Source organism: Pristiophorus japonicus, chromosome 11 (genome assembly GCF_044704955.1).
Source record: "Pristiophorus japonicus isolate sPriJap1 chromosome 11, sPriJap1.hap1, whole genome shotgun sequence".
Lineage (NCBI taxonomy): Eukaryota > Metazoa > Chordata > Chondrichthyes > Pristiophoridae > Pristiophorus > Pristiophorus japonicus.
The window spans coordinates 175,942,112-175,960,198 of record NC_091987.1 but is presented as its reverse complement, the minus strand read 5'-3'; the positions used below and the strand labels follow the sequence as shown (position 1 = coordinate 175,960,198).

The following is an 18,087-nucleotide window of genomic DNA, read 5'->3' as shown; positions in this document are numbered from 1 at the left end:
ATTCCACAGGACAAATATTTGAAATCGAGTTGGATGCGAGACTGTAGCGAGAGGCCAGGGCACTGGGATTAGTTTTGGGTTGTTTTCGCAAAGAGCCAACACAGACATGATTGGCCAAATGGCCTCTTTTTGAGGGTTCTACGGCTCTAAACCAGAAGCTTTGGTTCCTGGTTTGAATGAGTTGATCTCAGGTGGGGTGGTGGGGTACAGGTGGTGCAGTTGCCCTCAGCACCCCATGGAGTAGGGAACGCCAGTGCTTCTGAAAGCCATCTAAGTGCACAATTGGACAGGATTGGGTTTGATGCCACCCGGGTTGAATGGTCTGCCGACAGGTACTGAGGAGCAGTATTGAAGTGTGACTGGCACTCACAAAACTGGTTTGGGAAGTGAAGTGGGACAGGACCCAGCAAAACTCCATCCCAGATCTGGCCACCTCGATTCTGGCCATGATTTGCCCTCCCATGACCTCTCTGTGACCCTGATCAGGCAGCGCACCCACTGGAATCAAATTAACGGGGGGGGGGGGGGGGTGTGTGGGTGTGGGTGGGGGGGGGGGTGTGTGTGGGTGTGGGTGGGTGGGTGGTTGGGGCAGAGTGGGGAGGTGCTGGATGGGTTGGTTGGTGGGGTTGGGAGGTGGATAGGGGGCGGAGGCCAGAGGAGCTGGGAGGGTTGGTGGTGGGAATGGCTAAATGAAAGTCACATGGGTGCTATTCTGGAACACCGATTTGACTAGAGTCGCGTCTTCTATGTTGAAATTGCAGTTTGTGAGCCATCATGGCTACTTTGTCAGAGTACCCTCTATGGAAGCAGTAACTGCTGTCAGCACAGAAGTGACAATAGCTCTTATACCCACCACGTAATGTCTGGCTGGCGGTTATATTGATCTCCGGGAGTGCCAGTCACCAGGGCCTTCCTCACTTCATGTCCTGCCTCCCTCAATGCATTGCAGATGTGTGTCCTGGACTCCTCCAATTGTCTGTGATCAGCACCTTGAGAGAAGAGAGTGTCTCCTCTGCCTGTCCTTGACCAATGCTCCTCAATCATTGATCAATAACAGCTTGGGCTCCGCAGATCTTGGTCTAGGAATCCTCAGCTGAAGGCTCTTGCTTATGTTTTTTAAAAATTCAATCCGGGATGTACGCGTCGCTGGCAAAGCCAGCATTTATTGCCCATCCCTAATTGCCCCTGGAGAAGATGGTGATGAGCCGCCTTCTTGAGCCGGTGCAGTCCGTGTGGTGAAGGTGCTCCCACAGTGCTATTAGGGAGGGAGTTCCAAGATTTTGACCCAGCGATGTTGAAGGAATGGCGATACATTTCCAAGTCAGGATGGTGTGTGACATGGAGGGGAACTTGCAGGTGATGGTGTTCTCATGTACCTGCTGCCCTTGTCCTTCTAGGTGGTAGAGGTCAAGGGTTTGGGAGGTACTGCCGAAGAAGCCTTGGCGAGTTGCTGCAGTGCATCCTGTAGATGGTACACACTGCAGCCACGGTGCACCGGTGGTGGAGGGAGTGAATGTTGAAGGTGGTGGATGTGGTGCCAATCAAGCGGGCTGCTTTGTCCTGGATGGTGTTGAGCTTCTTGAGTGTTGTTGGAGCTGCGCTCATCCAGGCAAATGGAGAGTATTCCATCACACTCCTGACTCGTGGAAAGGCTTTGGGGAGTCAGGAGGTGGGACACTTACTGCAGAATACTCAGCCTCTGACCTGCTCTTGTTGCCGTGGTATTTATGTGGCTGGTCCAGTTAAGTTTCTGGTCAATGGTAACCCCCAGGACATTGATGGTGGAGGATTCAGTGATGGTAATGCTGTTGAATGTCAAGGGGAAGTGTTGGAGATGGTCAATGCCTGGCACTTGTGTGGCGAATACATTACTTGTGACTTATCAGCCCGAGCCTGAATGTTGTCCAGGTCTTGCTACATGCGGGCATGGACTGTTTCATTATCTGAGGAGTTGCGAATGGAACTGAACACTGTGCAATCATCAGCAAACATCTCCTCTTCTGATCTTATAGTGGAGGGAAGGTCATTGATGAAGCAGCTGAAGATGGTTGGGCTTAGGACACTGCCCTGAGGAACTCCTGCATTGATGTCCCGGAGCTGGGATAATTGACCTCCAACCACCACAACCATCTTCCTTTGTGCTTGGTCTGACTCCAGCCAATGATTCGCATTGACTTCAATTTTACTAGGGCTCCTTGATGCCACACTTGGTTAAATGCTGTCTTGATGTCAAGGGCAGTCACTTTCACTTCACCTCTGGAATTCAGTTATTTTGTCCATGTTTGGACCAAGGCTATAATGAGGTCTGGAGCCGAGTGGTTCTGATGGAACCCAAACTGAGCATCGGTGAGCAGGTTATTGATGAGTACGTGTTGCTTGTTAGCACTGTCGACGACACCTTCCATCACTTTGCTGATGATTGAGAGTAGACTGATGGGGCGGTAATTGGCCAGATTGGATTTGTCCTGCTTTTTGTGGACAGGACACACCTGGGCAGTTTTCCACATTGTCGGGTAGATGCCAGTGTTGTAGCTGTACTGGAACAGCTTGGCTAGAGCCGTGTCTAGTTCTGGAGTACAAGGCTTCAGCACAACAGCCGGAATGTTGTCGGGGCCCATAGCCTTTGCTGTATCCAGTGCGCTCAGCCGCTTGTTGATATCTTGTGGAGTGAGTCGAATTGACTGAAGACTGGCTTCTGTGAGGGTGGGGACCTCAGGAGGAGGCCGATGTAGATCATTCACTTGGCATTTCTGGCTGAAGATGGTTGCAAATGCTTCATCTTTTGCACTCGCGTGCTGGGCTCCGCCATCATTGAAGATGAGGATATTCATGGAGCCTCCTCCTCCCATTAGTTGCTTAATTGTCCACCACCATTTACTACTGCATGTGGCAGGACTGCAGATCCATTGATTGTATGATCGCTTAGTTCTGTTTATAGCATGCTGCTTTCGCTGCTTAGCATGCATGTCGTCCTGTGTTGCAGCTTCCTCAGGTTGGTACCTCATTTTTAGGTTCGCCTGGTGCTGCTCCTGGCATGTTCTTCTACGCTCCTCATTGAAGCTCTGGGGAGAGACCGATGACTCCTCAAAGTTGACTACCAGCCCCTCCTGCTCACTGCTGCTCTGGGATCCACCCAGTAATATCTTCACTGTGTCAGTAATACTGCCTCCCCGAATGGGTGTATCTGAACTGTTGCTTGAGTAAACCAGACGCCATGATAGAATGGGTCGTTCAAGTGCAGGAAGTCCTGCTGGGGGCACTAGGCTGCTCAGATGCTTCTTTCTCTTACCATTCAGCTCCTTTAAGGGATGCAAAGGAGAACCAACTGACTTGTGCATCCATAAGGTGGTGCCGCTGTTGATTACCACCGTGTTTCCTTGCACCTCATTGGGAGCTGACGGCTGCCATTGAAAAGGCTTTGTAGTAATTCTCACGGAATTCTGGCCCTTGCTCATCTAGAGCTGGGTGGGAAGTGTTGAAGTATCATGCACCATGACACTACGAGAACTCAGTGAGGAGGCACAATACTAATTCTGTGACCAGAAGGAACACCAAAGCAACTGCTTCCCTGGTTTAGGGCTGACCCAATGGACAAGCCGGTCTGTGAAGTAGCTGTGAGGACTGCCAGTCTATAGAGGGCTGTATGTCACCAATTTGTGCCAGTGGTTGTGAACCCAGAGTCACGCTTGGCACACCATCAGCAGGATCTGTGGAACTCCCCAAAAAACCCCCATCTGCTGGGGGCGCGGGGGGCTGAGGCCTCCATCTTGAGCTGCCTCCCACCTCGCCTTGACTCTGAAAACACTTCATGCCAGGCCAGGCCAGCCCAGCAATTGATCTGTGGGCCCCATCAACGATGTGACCTCATGAACGGGCGATGCAAGATCACGCTGGCTGCAGTCACCGTTTCCCCGAGGCTGAATTTGACAAATCCACAGCACTGACGATGTTATATAATTTGAGCTGCAGGGTTGGTTCAGTGAGGTGCACTTCATTCAACCAGAACGCTGCAAATTATATTCCCCGGCGGAGCCGCAGCTTTTCGGACGCGACTGCTGCCAACGAACCGGAAGTCGTTGCGCATGCGTCGTTCCAATGTATTTTGTTGCTTGTTGTCGCCGGACTTCCCAAAATGAGTAATAAAGAAGTGGATAAAAAAAATCTTGTTCAGTTGTAGTTTAAGTTATTAATTGTGTGAAGTGTAGAATTTATTCAGGTTCGAGCCACTTGTTTGTGCACCAGATTGTGGTTCAGTCTTCAGGTGGGGATAGTCTGGCCTCAGCACCGTCTATTTTGCCAACGGGTAGTTGGGTCTGTTAATATTTGGCAAATTACTGTCCTGAGACTAGAAGCATTCGGAGATTCCTGTGACATAAGAACATAAGAAATAGGAGCAGGAGTAGGCCATTTGGCCCCTCGAACCCGCCATTTAATAAGATCATGGCTGATCTGATCATGGACTCAGCTCCACTTCCCTGCCCGCTCCCCATAACCCTTCACTCTCTTATCGCTCAAAAGTCTGTCTATCTCCACCTTAAATATATTCAATGACTCCGCCTCCACAGCTCTCCGGTGCAGAGAATTCCACAGATTTATAACCCTCCGAGAGAAGAAATTCCTCCTCATCTCAGTTCTAAATGGGTGATCCCTTATTCTTAAACTATGCCCCCTAGTTCTAGATTCCCCCACAATTGGAAACATCCTCTCTGCACCTACATTGTCGAGCCGCCTCGGTATCCTATATGTTTCAATAAGATCACCTCTCATTCTTCTAAACTCCAATGAGTACAGGCCCAACCTACTCAACCTTTCTTTATAAGTCAACCCCTTCATCTCAGGAATCAACCTTCTCTGAACAGCCTCCAATGCAAGTATATCCCTCCTTAAATTAGGCGACCAAAACTGTACGCAGTACTTCAGGTGTGGCCTCACCAATACCCTGTACAGTTGTAGCAGGACTTCTCTGCTTTTATACTCTATCCCCCTGGCAATAAAGGCCAACATTCCATTTGCCTTCCTGATTACTTGCTGTACCTGCATACTAACCTCTTTTTGTGTTTCATGCACAAAGACCCCCAGGTCCCTCTGTACTACAACATTTTGTAATTTCTCTTCATTTAAATAATAATTTGCTTTTTTATGGGGTGGGGTCACATTTTATATTACAAAGAGAATAGTGACAGTGTGTCCTAACTTCTGTATATTTGGGCAGACTGATGATGTCACTTGCCGTGCACGAGCCAGACTGTGCAAGAAAACAACTCGGTGCCGTTCGTGCTCAAGGGTGAATCCCATCTATCGGGTGGGAGGAGAACGTGATCCATATCCCTGTCTGGACCACCTTCTACCCCCTTCCCCACCCCGGGCCCCTGCTGGCCTCTCCCCCACCCCGGGCCCTGCTGCCCTTTCCCCCTCCCCCCCAGGCTCCTGATCCCGCCCTGCCCCCCTGCCCCACCTCACCCGGGCTCCTGCTGCTTTTGTCTCCAACAACACAAGTAAGTAGAATATCATTCTGAAAATCAAAGATGCATATCAGAGCATTAAATAGACTGTGTCCCCTGGTTCTGGACTTCCCCAACATCAGGAACATTCTTCCTGCATCTAACCTGTCCAATCCTGTCAAAATTTTATATGCTTCGATGAGATCCCCTCTCACCCTTCAAAATTCCGGTGAATATAAGCCTAGTCGATCCAGTTTTTCTCTTTTTATGTCAGTTGTTCAGCCACCGCCCATTCTGTGATTTATTCATTAAGGTGGACCTGTCAATGGCCATAAATGCCTTTTCAGCATCGTTCGCAAGGAGTCTGAGTTTGACTGTTGTTTATGAAGTTTGCAGGTGACATCGCTCCAGCTCAGATTAAAAAAGCCAATCTTCTTTTCTCATTTTTAAAACAACTTTTGAATCTTTGAAGTGTGACATCTGGAATGTGACAACTCGAGTGTGACGCCTCAAGTGTCCCGTCTGGAATGAGATGGACGCTCTCAAAAGTTCGATGTAAATAGATTATTTTTAATGTTGATGTAACACAGCCAGGATGAGAAGTGGAGGGAGAATTTTCACTCTCTCCAAAACATTCATTGTGTCATTGTAAACCTTTTCTTTTCCTTCCAGAAGTGATCATCAATCAGATATTGAGCCGAACACAGTCCAACATGCCGGACGAGATAGCCAGGTAAACCCTTTATCCGGTGGGGGGGGGTGGTGGCTACTTTTCAGGGGCACCTTTGGGTTTTCGCCTCTTGGGCCGTGATCTGAGGGTAAGTTTTCTGTTCCTTTGCACTCTCAACACAGAACAGAACATGGCAGGGGCACATATAGGGGGTGGTGATTAGTGTGCCTTCAACACAGCACATTGACAAAAAATTGGGTCAATTGTGTAACAGGGTCATGGTCGTCCAATCCCACGATTCCGTTGCGCGTTCCTCCTGCGCGGCAGGAGCACGTCGGCAGGACAACTACCGCTCTGAAATGTTGTCCAGATTCATCCAGTTTGGAAGGTTTGGGACCTATTTCGCTGATCCTGAAAACGTTGTGGTCTAAATATGGTTTTGGTCAAACCAGAAACGACTGGAAATCCTCAGCAAGTCAGGCAGCTTCTGTGGAGAGAAACAGAGTTAACGTTTCAGGTCGGTGACCTTTCGTCAGCCTTGGGCAACGTGCCCAGCAGATAAACGCGAATCCTATCTGGTAATTGCATTAATCTGCTGTTTGTATCCTGTCATAGAAACATAGAAAATAGGTGCAGGAGTAGGCCATTCGGCCCTTCGAGCCTGCACCACCATTCAATAAGATCATTGCTGATCATTCACCTCAGTACCCCTTTCCTGCTTTCTCTCCATACCCCTTGATCCCTTTAGCTGTAAGGGCCATATCTAACTCCCTCTTGAATATATCCAGTGAACTGGCATCAACAACTCTCTGCGGTAGGGAATTCCACAGGTTAACAACTCTCTGAGTGAAGAAGTTTCTCCTCATCTCAGTGTTAAATGGCTTACCCCTTATCCTTAGACTATGTCCCCTGGTCCTGGACTTCGCCAACATCGGGAACATTCTTCCTGCATCTAACCTGTCCAGTCACGTCAGAATTTTATATGTTTCTATGAGATCCTCTCTCATCCTTCTAAACTCCAGTGAATACAGGCCCAGTCGATCCAGTCTCTCCTCATATGTCAGTCCTGCCATCCTGGGAATCAGTCTGGTGAACCTTTGCTGCACTCTCTCAATTGCAGTAAGACCTCCCTGCTCCTATACTCAAATCTCCTAGCTATGAAGGCCAACATACCATTTGCCTTCTTCACCGCCTGCTGTACCTGCATGCTAACTTTCAATGACTGATGTACCATGACACCCAGGTCTCGTTGTACCTCCCCTTTTCCTAATCTGCCGCCATTCAGATAATATTCTATCTTCGTGTTTTTGCCATCAAAGTGGATAACCTCACATTTATCCACATTATACTGCATCTGCCATGCATACCCACTCACCTAACCTGTCCAAGTCTCCCTGCAGCCTTTTAGCGTCCTCCTCACAGCTCACACCGCCACCCAGCTTAGTGTCATCTGCAAACTTGGAGATATTACACTCAATTCCCTCATCCAAATTATTAATGTATATTGTAAATAGCTGGGGTCCCAGCACTGAGCCCTGCGGCACCCCACTAGTCACTGCCTGCCATTCTGAAAAGAACCCGTTTATCCCAACTCTCTGCTTCCTGTCTGCCAACCAGTTCTCTATCCATGTCAGTACATTACCCCCAATACCATGTGCTTTAATTTTGCACACCAATCTCTTGTGTGGGACCTTGTCAAAAGCCTTTTGAAAGTCCAAATACATCACATCCACTGGTTCTCCCTTGTCCTCTCTACCAGTTACATCCTCAAAAAATTCTAGAAGACTTGTCAAGCATGATTTCCCTTTCATAAATCCATGCTGACTTGGACCGATTCCGTCACTACTTTCCAAATGTGCTGCAATTTCATCTTTAATAATTGATTCCAACATTTTCCCCACTACTGATGTCAGGCTAACCATTCTATAATTACCTGATTTCTCTCTCCCTCCTTTCTTAAAAAGTGGTGTTACATTAGCTACCCTTCAGTCCATAGGAACCGATCCAGAGTCGATAGACTGTTGGAAAATGATCACCAATGCATCTACTATTTTTAGGGCTACTTCCTTAAATACTCTGGGATGCAGACTATCAGGCCCCGGGGATTTATCGGCCTTCAATCCCATCAATTTCCCTAACAAAATTTCCCGCCTAATAAGGATTTCCTTCAGTTCCTCCTTCTCACTGGACCCTCGGTCCCCTAGTATTTCCGGAAGGTTATTTGTGTCTTCCTTCGAGAAGACAGAACCAAAGTATTTGTTTAACTAGACCGCCATTTCTTTGTTCTCCATTATAATTTCACCTGAATCTGACTGCACATATCTATAGAAGCTTTTGCCATCAGTTTTTATGTTGCCAGCAAGCTTTCTCTCATACTCTATTTTCCCCCTCCTAATTAAACCCTTTGTCCTCCTCTGCTGTATTACAAAATTCTCCCAGTCCTCAGGTTTGCTGCTTTTTCTGGCCAATTTATATGCCTCTTCCTTGGCTTTAACACTATCCTTAATTTCCCTTGTTAGCCACGGTTGAGCCACCTTCGCCATTTTATTTTTACTCCAGACAGGGATGTACAATTGTTGAAGTTCATCCATGTGATCTTTAAATGTTTGCCATTGCCTATCCACCGTCAACCCTTTAAGTATCACTCGCCAGTCTATTCTAGCCAATTCACGCCTCATACCATCGAAGTTACCTTTCCTTAAGTTCAGGACCCTAGTCTCTCAATTAACTGTGTCACTCTCCATTTTAATAAAGAATTCTACCATATTATGGTCACTCTTCCCCAAGGGGCCTCGCACAATAAGATTGTTAATTAGTCCTTTCTCATTCCACATCACCCAGTCTAGGATGGCCATTTCTCTAGTTGGTTCCTCGACATATTGGTCTAGGAAACCATCCCTAATACACTCCAGGAAATCCTCCTCCACCGCATTGCTACCAGTTTGGTTAGCCCAATCAATATGTAGATTAAAGTCGCCATGATAACTGCTGTACCTTTATTGCATGCATCCCTAATTTCTTGTTTGATGCTGTCCACAACCTCACTACTACTGTTTAGTGGTCTGTACACAACTCCCACTAGCGTTTTCTGTCCTTTGGTATTCCGTAACTCCACCCATACCGATTCCACATCATCCAAGCTAATGTCCTTCCTTACTATTCAATTAATTTCCACTTTAACCAGCAACGCCACCTCACCTCCTTTTCCTTTCCGTCTGTCCTTCCTAAATGTTGAATATTCCTGGATGTTGAGTTCCCAGCCTTGGTCACCCTGGAGCCATGTCTCAGTGATGCCAATTACATCATATCCGTTAACTGCTATCTGTGCAGTTAATTCGTCTACCTTATTCCGAATACTCCTCGCATTGAGGCACAGAGCTTTCAGGTTTGTCTTATTAACACCCTTTGCTCCTTTAGAATTTTGCTGTAATGTGGCCCTTTTTGCTTTTTGCCTTGGGTTTCTCTACCCTCCATTTTTACTTTTCTTCTTTCTATCTTTTGCTTCTGCCCCCATTCTACTTCACACTGTCTCCCTGCATAGGTTCCCATCCCCCGCCATATTAGTTTAACCCCTCCCCAACAGCACTAGCAAACACTCACCTTAAGACATTGGTTCCGGTCCTGCCCAGGTGCAGACCGTCCGGTTTGTACTGGTCCCACCTCCCCCAGAACCGGTTCCAATGTCCCAGGAATTTGAATCCCTCCCTTCTGCACCACGTCTTCATCTGAGCTATCCTGTGATTCCTACTCTGACTAGCACGTGGCACTGGTAGCCATCCTGAGATTACTACTTTTGAGATTCTACTTTTAATTTAGCTCCTAGCTCCCTAAATTCGTCTTGGAGGACCTCATCCCATTTTTTACCTATATCATTGGTACCTATCTGCACCACGACAACTGGCTGTTCACCCTCCCTCTTCAAAATGTCCTGCACCCGCTCCGAGATATCCTTGACCCTTGCACCAGGGAGGCAACATACCATCCTGGAGTCTCGGTTGCGGCCGCAGAAACGTCTATCTATTCCCCTTACAATAGAATCCCCTATCCCTATAGCTCTCTCATTCTTTTTCCTGTCCTTCTGTGCAGCAGAGCCACCCACGGTGCCATGAACTTGGCTGCTGCTGCTCTCCTCTGATGAGTCACCCCCCTCAACAGTACCCAAAGCGGTGTATCTGTTTTGCAGGGGGATGACCGCAGGGAACCCCTGCACTACCTTCCTTCCATTGCTCTTCCTGTTGCTCACCCATACCCTATCTGGCTGTGTACCCTGTAACTCACGTCATTCTCAGCATCGCGGATGCTCCAGAGTAAATCTATCCGCAGCTCCAGTGCCGCAATGCGGTTTGTTAGGTGCTGCAGGCGGATGCACTTCCCGCACATGTAGTCGTCAGGGACACTGGAAGCGTCCCTGACTTCCCACATATTACAGGAGGAGCATAACATATATCCGAGCTCTCCTGCCATGACTTAACCCTTAGATTTAACTTAATTTGCAACAACAATGCTAAAAAGTGACTTACTGATAAAGAAAAGAAAAAGAAAAACTACTTACCAATCATCACCAGTCCTCTGATCTTTGAAAGTGGTGGAGCATCACACTGGCCTTGATTTGGAAGATGAGCAGGGGACTTTTTCCCAGCATCCCAGGGCAATATTAACCCGTCAACCAACATCACAATAAAACACATCATCTGGTCATTTATCGCAGCACTGTTTGTGAGATCTTGCTGTGCGCAAATTAGCTGCCACGTTTCCTGCATTACATCAGTGACTACACTTGAAAGCAGCACTTGATTGGCTGTGAAGCTCCTGGGGCTGTCCTGGGGTACAGGAGCGCGAGATATAAATCTAAGTCCTTTCTTCTCCCTGAATGTAAAATAATCGAGCAAATTATTTTCGCAAATAAAAAGCAGCCACATAACATTGTTCACATAATGGACAATCTTCCGCCTAACCCCTTGAGCAAACAAAACAAGACAAAGATCAGAAGAATGAAGCTAATTCTTTGCAAATTACTCAGTGCTGGGCCTGACTGCCGGAGTCAGCACAGTTGGTTCACTCGGCTCTTTGGCAATGGCTCCATGTTCTGTTTTGGCCTCTTTTGTTACCCACATCACTGGGGTTTCTGACATACTCCTGGCGGAGTTACGGCAGTGGAACGGGAGAAATTCCCGGGAAATTCACCCTCATTCTCCTTTCTCCGGGAATGTCGAATTGACCGGTACAGACTAGTTTCTCTGAAATTACTGATTGCCGTCAATTCCGGGAGTTTGAAGATGCTCCTGAGTCTAACAGATCCGTCTGCATCTTTTATTTCCCATAAAACAATTGCTGGATTTTGAATATCTGACCCCGCAAATTTATAAAAGGATCTGCCAGTCAAATTGCAACTGAACCAATCAGATCGTAGTGCTGCAGTGTGCACTCTCTCTCTCTCTAACTGATGAACTCCAGCAGCCAGGATTTGAGCTCCAGTCCTTTTGTGAAGCTAGTTTTGTCTGTGAATATATTTAAAGGGCCCAAACTGAGCAAAGTGCCCCAGCACTAGCGCATGGCTGTCATATTTGCTTTCTGATTTGTCTAAATTCGACCTGTTCTGGATCCTTCTTTTATTGAAGATAAGATTACAACCGATGTATTTTGTGAGAATAGAAACATAGAAACACAGAAAATAGGTGCAGGAGTAGGCCATTCAGCCCTTCTAGCCTGCACCGCCATTCAATGAGTTCATGGCTGAACATTCAACTTCAGTACCCCCTTCCTGCTTTCTCGCCATACCCCTTGATCCCCCGAGTAGTAAGGACTTCATCTAACTCCCTTTTGAATATATTTAGTGAATTGGCCTCAACTACTTTCTGTGGTAGAGAATTCCACAGGTTCACCACTCTCTGGGTGAAGAAGTTTCTCCTCATCTCGGTCCTAAATGGCTTACCCCTCATCCTTAGACTGTGACCTCTGGTTCTGGACTTCCCCAACATTGGGAACATTCTTCCTGCATCTAACCGGTCTAAACCCGTCAGAATTTTAAACGTTTCTATGAGGTCCCCTCTCATTCTTCTGAACTCCAGTGAATACAAGCCCAGTTGATCCAGTCTTTCTTGATAGGTCAGTCCCAGCATCCCAGGAATCAGTCTGGTGAATCTTCGCTGCACTCCCTCAAAAGCAAGAACGTCCTTCCTCAAGTTAGGAGACCAAAACTGTACACAATACTCCAGGTGTGGCCTCACCAAGGCCCTGTACAACTGCAGCAACACCTCCCTGCCCCTGTACTCAAATCCCCTCGCTATGAAGGCCAACATGCCATTTGCTTTCTTAACCGCCTGCTGTACCTGCATGCCAACCTTCAATGACTGATGTACCACGACACCCAGGTCTCGTTGCACCTTCCCTTTTCCTAATCTGTCACCATTCAGATAATAGTCTGTCTCTCTGTTTTTACCACCAAAGTGGATAACCTCACATTTATCCACATTATACTTCATCTGCCATTCATTTGCCCACTCACCTAACCTATCCAAGTCACTCTGCAGCCTCATAGCATCCTCCTCGCAGCTCACACTGCCACCCAACTTAGTGTCATCCGCAAATTTGGAGATACGACATTTAATCCCCTCGTCTAAATCATTAATGTACAATGTAAACAGCTGGGGCCCCAGCACAGAACCTTGCGGTACCCCACTAGTCACTGCCTGCCATTCTGAAAAGTACCCATTTACTCCTACTCTTTGCTTCCTGTCTGCCAACCAGTTCTCAATCCATGTCAGCACACTACCCCCAATCCCATGTGCTTTAACTTTGCACATTAATCTCTTGTGTGGGACCTTGTCGAAAGCCTTCTGAAAGTCCAAATATACCACATCAACTGGTTCTCCTTTGTCTACTTTACTGGAAACATCCTCAAAAAATTCCAGAAGATTTGTCAAGCATGATTTCCTTTTCACAAATCCATGCTGACTTGGACCTATCATGTCACCATTTTCCAAATGCGCTGCTATGACATCCTTAATAATTGATTCCATCATTTTACCCACTACTGAGGTCAGGCTGACCGGTCTATAATTCCCTGTTTTCTCTCTCCCTCCTTTTTTAAAAAGTGGGGTTACATTGGCTACCCTCCACTCCATAGGAACTGATCCAGAGTCAATGGAATGTTGGAAAATGACTGTCAATGCATCCGCTATTTCCAAGGCCACCTCCTTAAGTACTCTGGGATGCAGTCCATCAGGCCCTGGGGATTTATCGGCCTTCAATCCCATCAATTTCCCCAACACAACTTCCCGACTAATAAAGATTTCCCTCAGTTCCTCCTCCTTACCAGACCCTCTGACCCCTTTTATATCCGGAAGGTTGTTTGTGTCCTCCTTAGTGAATACCGAACCAAAGTACTTGTTCAATTGGTCTGCCATTTCTTTGTTCCCCGTTATGACTTCCCCTGATTCTGACTGCAGGGGACCTACGTTTGTCTTTACTAACCTTTTTCTCTTTACATACCTATAGAAACTTTTGCAATCCGCCTTAATGTTCCCTGCAAGCTTCTTCTTGTACTCCATTTTCCCTGCCCTAATCAAACCCTTTGTCCTCCTCTGCTGAGTTCTAAATTTCTCCCAGTCCCCGGGTTCGCTGCTATTTCTGGCCAATTTGTATGCCACTTCCTTGACTTTAATACTATCCCTGATTTCCCTCGATAGCCATAAGGAATGAATGCACGGAGGAATAGGGTGGGGAGCATTGCACTCCCAGAATAGACCTCACTCAATTTCCCCTCCATTTAAATTCATACAATGGCCCCAGAACTGATGTCGGGGTAGACATTTATCGTGGGCGTGAGTTCACAACCAGGTGAATCGCACTGGCCTCCTGCTGTGCGCTCCTCCAATATTCATTACCATTAAAGTCAAAGGGTGTTGCTGTTGTAACGCTTTATCCCAGCAACAATTTCCAGGTTGAAGTGTGACAAACACTCAGGTGAATTCACCCGCCCTATCACTGCAGCTTCCATATCCCTTGTAGCAATTGCTGGAGTTTTGTCTCCAGCGTTTGGTATATATGAGTTGACTCTGACAATACTCAGTGTAAACCTACCCCACTTGTTTTTGTCCACTCACCAACAGTTTCCAGAGGTTTACAATGACCATTTCCGACAGAGGCTCACAATGGGGTTTACATAGAACCTTATGCACAGATTTCACTTGTCACTTTCCATTTTGTCCTTTGAAAGAAAGCATCGTTTAGTAGATAATTGCAGAGCATCAGCCTTTATTGTCGGACAAAAAACAGCCCTACGACCCTCCGAGATCTCTACGTTCCTTCCAGTCTGGCCTCTTGTTCATCCCCCACTTCCTTCTCCCCACCATTGGCGGCTGTACCTTAAATGCCGAGGTCCTTAGCTCTGGACTTCCCTCCCTAAACCTGTCCGCCTCTCTCTCCTCCTTTAAAAGGCTCTTTGAATCCTACCTCCGTCACCTGTCCTAATGTCTCCTTCTTTGGCTCGGTGTCAATTTGTTTGTCTGATTAGGGTCATGTGAAGCGGCTTGGTGTGCTTTACTATGTTACTGACATGATATAAATGTAGTTTGTTGTTGGTTTCCAAGCTTTACCTGGAGTTTATTTTCAAGTTACCATTGTCTCTGTTTAGCTCACAGACGGAGTAATATTATACCAAGGTATTGAGCAGTTGCTCCACTAATATTCACAGTAATAATTTCTAGACCTTTAGGAGAATGAATGAGGCTCAGACGGAGGCCATTGTATAATTAGAAAGTGAGAAATTCCCCGAGCAACGTGGTTAAAATCCACAACGGCACCAGGTGCCCTCATTGGTTTTCTCCATTGGATGATGAGGGAGTTATTTGCAGGAAGCGGTCGTAAGATTCAGCCTCTGCCTCATCTTATTAATGAATAATTTTGAAAGTCTAGTTTCCACAACTTTAATACTTTATTGTAAAATATAAGACGTAGCCTCTGCCTCATCGATTTAACCAATGATAGTAATCAAGCAAGTGATATACGTCTAGATACTTACAAGCAGACAACCTATTGGACGAACCTCGGACACCCTGAGCTTGATGCCTGGTGCCTTTAGTCCAAGCTGCCCATAGGCCACGAGGACACACTAACCACCCATGTCACCTGTACAGCTTTTGTTTCAGTGTGACACTAAAGAAAAGATGAATGAAAACCCTTTGATGGGTAAAAAGGAAAAAAGGAAGTACTTTGATTTCTGTAGCACCTTTTCGGACCCCGGGTCGTCCTAAAGCGCTTCCCAGTTAATGAGTACTTTTCAAGTGTAGTCACTGTTGTAAATCGGGAAATGTGACACCCAAGTTGTGCACAGCAAGCTCCCACAGACAGCAATGTGATAACGACCAGATAATCTGTTTTATTAATGATGTTGGTCGAGGAATAAATATTGGCCAGAACTCTGGGTATAACGCCCCTGCTGTTCTTCGAACAGTGCCAAGGGATCTTTTATGGCCACCTAAGAGGGCAGGTGGGGCGTTGGTTTAATGTCTCATGCTCAAGATGGTGGGACTGAAATTGTCCCCCTCCCCAAACGGGGTGCACCTTCTGTATTGTTAATGTTTCCTTCGCCCCAACCCATGCTGCGCAGAACGGAGCCTCAGTACAAATAGTTACTCCATTTATATAATGCCTTTAACGTAGTGAAACGTCCCAAGGCGCTTCACAGGAGTATTAATGGATGAAAAAATTCGACATCGCTCCGCATAAGGAGAAATTAGGGCAGGTGATCAAATTCTTGGTCAAGGAGGTAGGTTTTAAGGAGCATGTTCAAGGAGGAAAGAGGTAGAGAGGCGGAAAGGTTTAGGCAGGGAGTTCCAGAGCTTGGGGCCCAGGCAACAGAAGGCACGGCCACCAATGGTTGAGCGATTATCATCAGGGATGCTCAAGAGGGCAGAATTAGAGGAGCACAGATATTTCGGGGGCGGGGGGCGGGGTTTGTGCGACTGGAGGATATTACAAGGATGGGGAGCGGCGAGGCCATGGATGGATTTGAAAACAAGGATAAGAACTTTGAAATCAAGGCGTTGCTTAACCAGGAGTCAATGTAGGTCAGCGAGCACAGGGGTGATGGGTGAACTGGACTTGGTGCGAGTTAGGACATGGGCAGCTGAGTATTGGATGACCTCAAGTTTACATAGGGTAGAATGTGGGAGGCCAGCCAGGAGTGCGTTGAAATAGTCAAGTCTAGAGGTAACAATGGCATGGCATGGATGAGGGCTTCAGCATCGGATGAGCTGAGGCAATGGCAGAGACGGGCGATATTACAGAGGTGGAAATAGGCAGTCTTTGTTATACTGCGGATATGTGGTCGAAAGCTAATTCATAGAATCATAGACGTTTACAGCACGGAAGGAGGCCAATTTGGCCCATCGTGCCCGTGCCGGCCAACAAGAGGCTACCTTGCCTAATCCTACTTTTCAGCTCTAGGTCCGTAACACTGCAGGTTACGGCACTTCAAGTACACATCCAAGTACTTTTTAAATGTGGTGAGGGTTTCTGCCTCTACCATCCTTTCAGGCAGTGAGTTCCAGACCCCCACTACCTTCCTCAAATCCCATTTAAACCTTCTGCCAGTTACTTTAAATTTATGCCCCCTGGTTGTTGATCCCTCTGCTAATGGAAATAGGCCCTTTCTATCCACTATATCTAGGCCCCTCATAAATTTATGCACCTCAATGAGGTCTCTCCTCAGCCGCCTCTGTTCCAAAGAAAACAAACCCAGCCTATCCAATCTGTCGTCATAGCTAAAATTCTCCAGTGCAGCCAACATCCTTGTAAATCTTCTCTGTACCCTCTCTAGTGCCATCACGTCTTTCCTGTAACGTGGTGACCAGAACTACATGCAGTACTAACCAGTGTTTTAGACTGTTCAAGTATAACCCCCCTGCTCTTGTATTCTATGCCTCGGCTAATAAAGGCAGGCATTCCATATGCCTTCTTAACCACCTTATCTACCTGGCCTGCTACCTTCAGGGATCTATGGACATGCAATCCAAGGTCTCTTTGTTCCTTTACACTTCTCAGTGTCCTACCATTTAATGTGTATTCCATTTCCTTGTTAACCCTCCCCAAATGCATTACCTCACACTTCTCTGGATTAAATTCCATTTGCCACTGTTCTGCTTCCTGCAGTCCGCAGCTTTCTTCATCATTAACAACCACACAGCCCATTTTAGTATCAAGTGCAAACTTCTTGATCATACCCCCCTATATTCAAGTCTAGATCATTGATGTATACCGCAAAAAGCAAAGGACCTAGCACTGAGCCCTGCGTAACCCCACTGGAAATATCCTTCCAGTCACAAAAACACCAATCAACCATTACCCTTTGCATCCTGCCGTTGAGCCAATTTTGTATCCAACTTGCCACTTTGCCCTGGATCCCATGGGCTTTTACTTTCGTGACCAGTCTGCCATGTGGGACTTTATCAAAAGCTTTGCTAAAATCCATAAAGGCTACATCATACTCACTGCCCTCATCAATCCGCCTGGTTACCTCCTCGAAAAATTCAATCAGGTTAGTTAGACACGACAGGGTCAAATACGACACCAAGGTCATATGACACCAAAGCAATCACAAGTCTTGTCAGGATCTGGTGGTCAAACTCAGCCTACAGAATTATTCACGAATCAAATAAACAGTGTGAATTCCTCACCAGCTGTACGTTGTAACGTTCAGTCACTGCACTTACTGTCCTGCTTTAATAAAACTGTCTATTGTCAGGTTATCGTGTAAAAGATGTGTAATCGTCGGCAATGGAAACAGCCTGAAAAACAGCTCCCTCGGAGAAACAATCAACAAATACGACATTGTTATTCGGTGAGTGATGTACAGCTGTTTCACTTATCACCTTTGAATTAGAAGACTCTGGGTTCAAGCCCCACTTCAGAGGCTCGAGCACATAATCTCGGCCGACTCTCCAGTGCAGTATTGAGGGAGTGCTGCACTGTCGG

At 46.8% G+C, this 18,087-nt stretch overlaps 1 protein-coding gene across 13 annotated transcripts in view; it reads left to right on the top strand.

Annotated features, from left to right (window-relative positions):
• LOC139276378 (CMP-N-acetylneuraminate-beta-galactosamide-alpha-2,3-sialyltransferase 4-like) overlaps positions 1-18,087 on the top strand; it is a 280,344-nt gene that overhangs the window by 171,195 nt on the left and 91,062 nt on the right. For all 13 annotated transcript variants that reach the window (XM_070894278.1, XM_070894275.1, XM_070894269.1 and 10 more), the window contains 2 exons: positions 6,114-6,174; positions 17,858-17,953. In XM_070894278.1, coding sequence (XP_070750379.1) covers positions 6,114-6,174; positions 17,858-17,953 — 157 coding nt within the window. The remainder of the gene's footprint in view (positions 1-6,113; positions 6,175-17,857; positions 17,954-18,087) is intronic.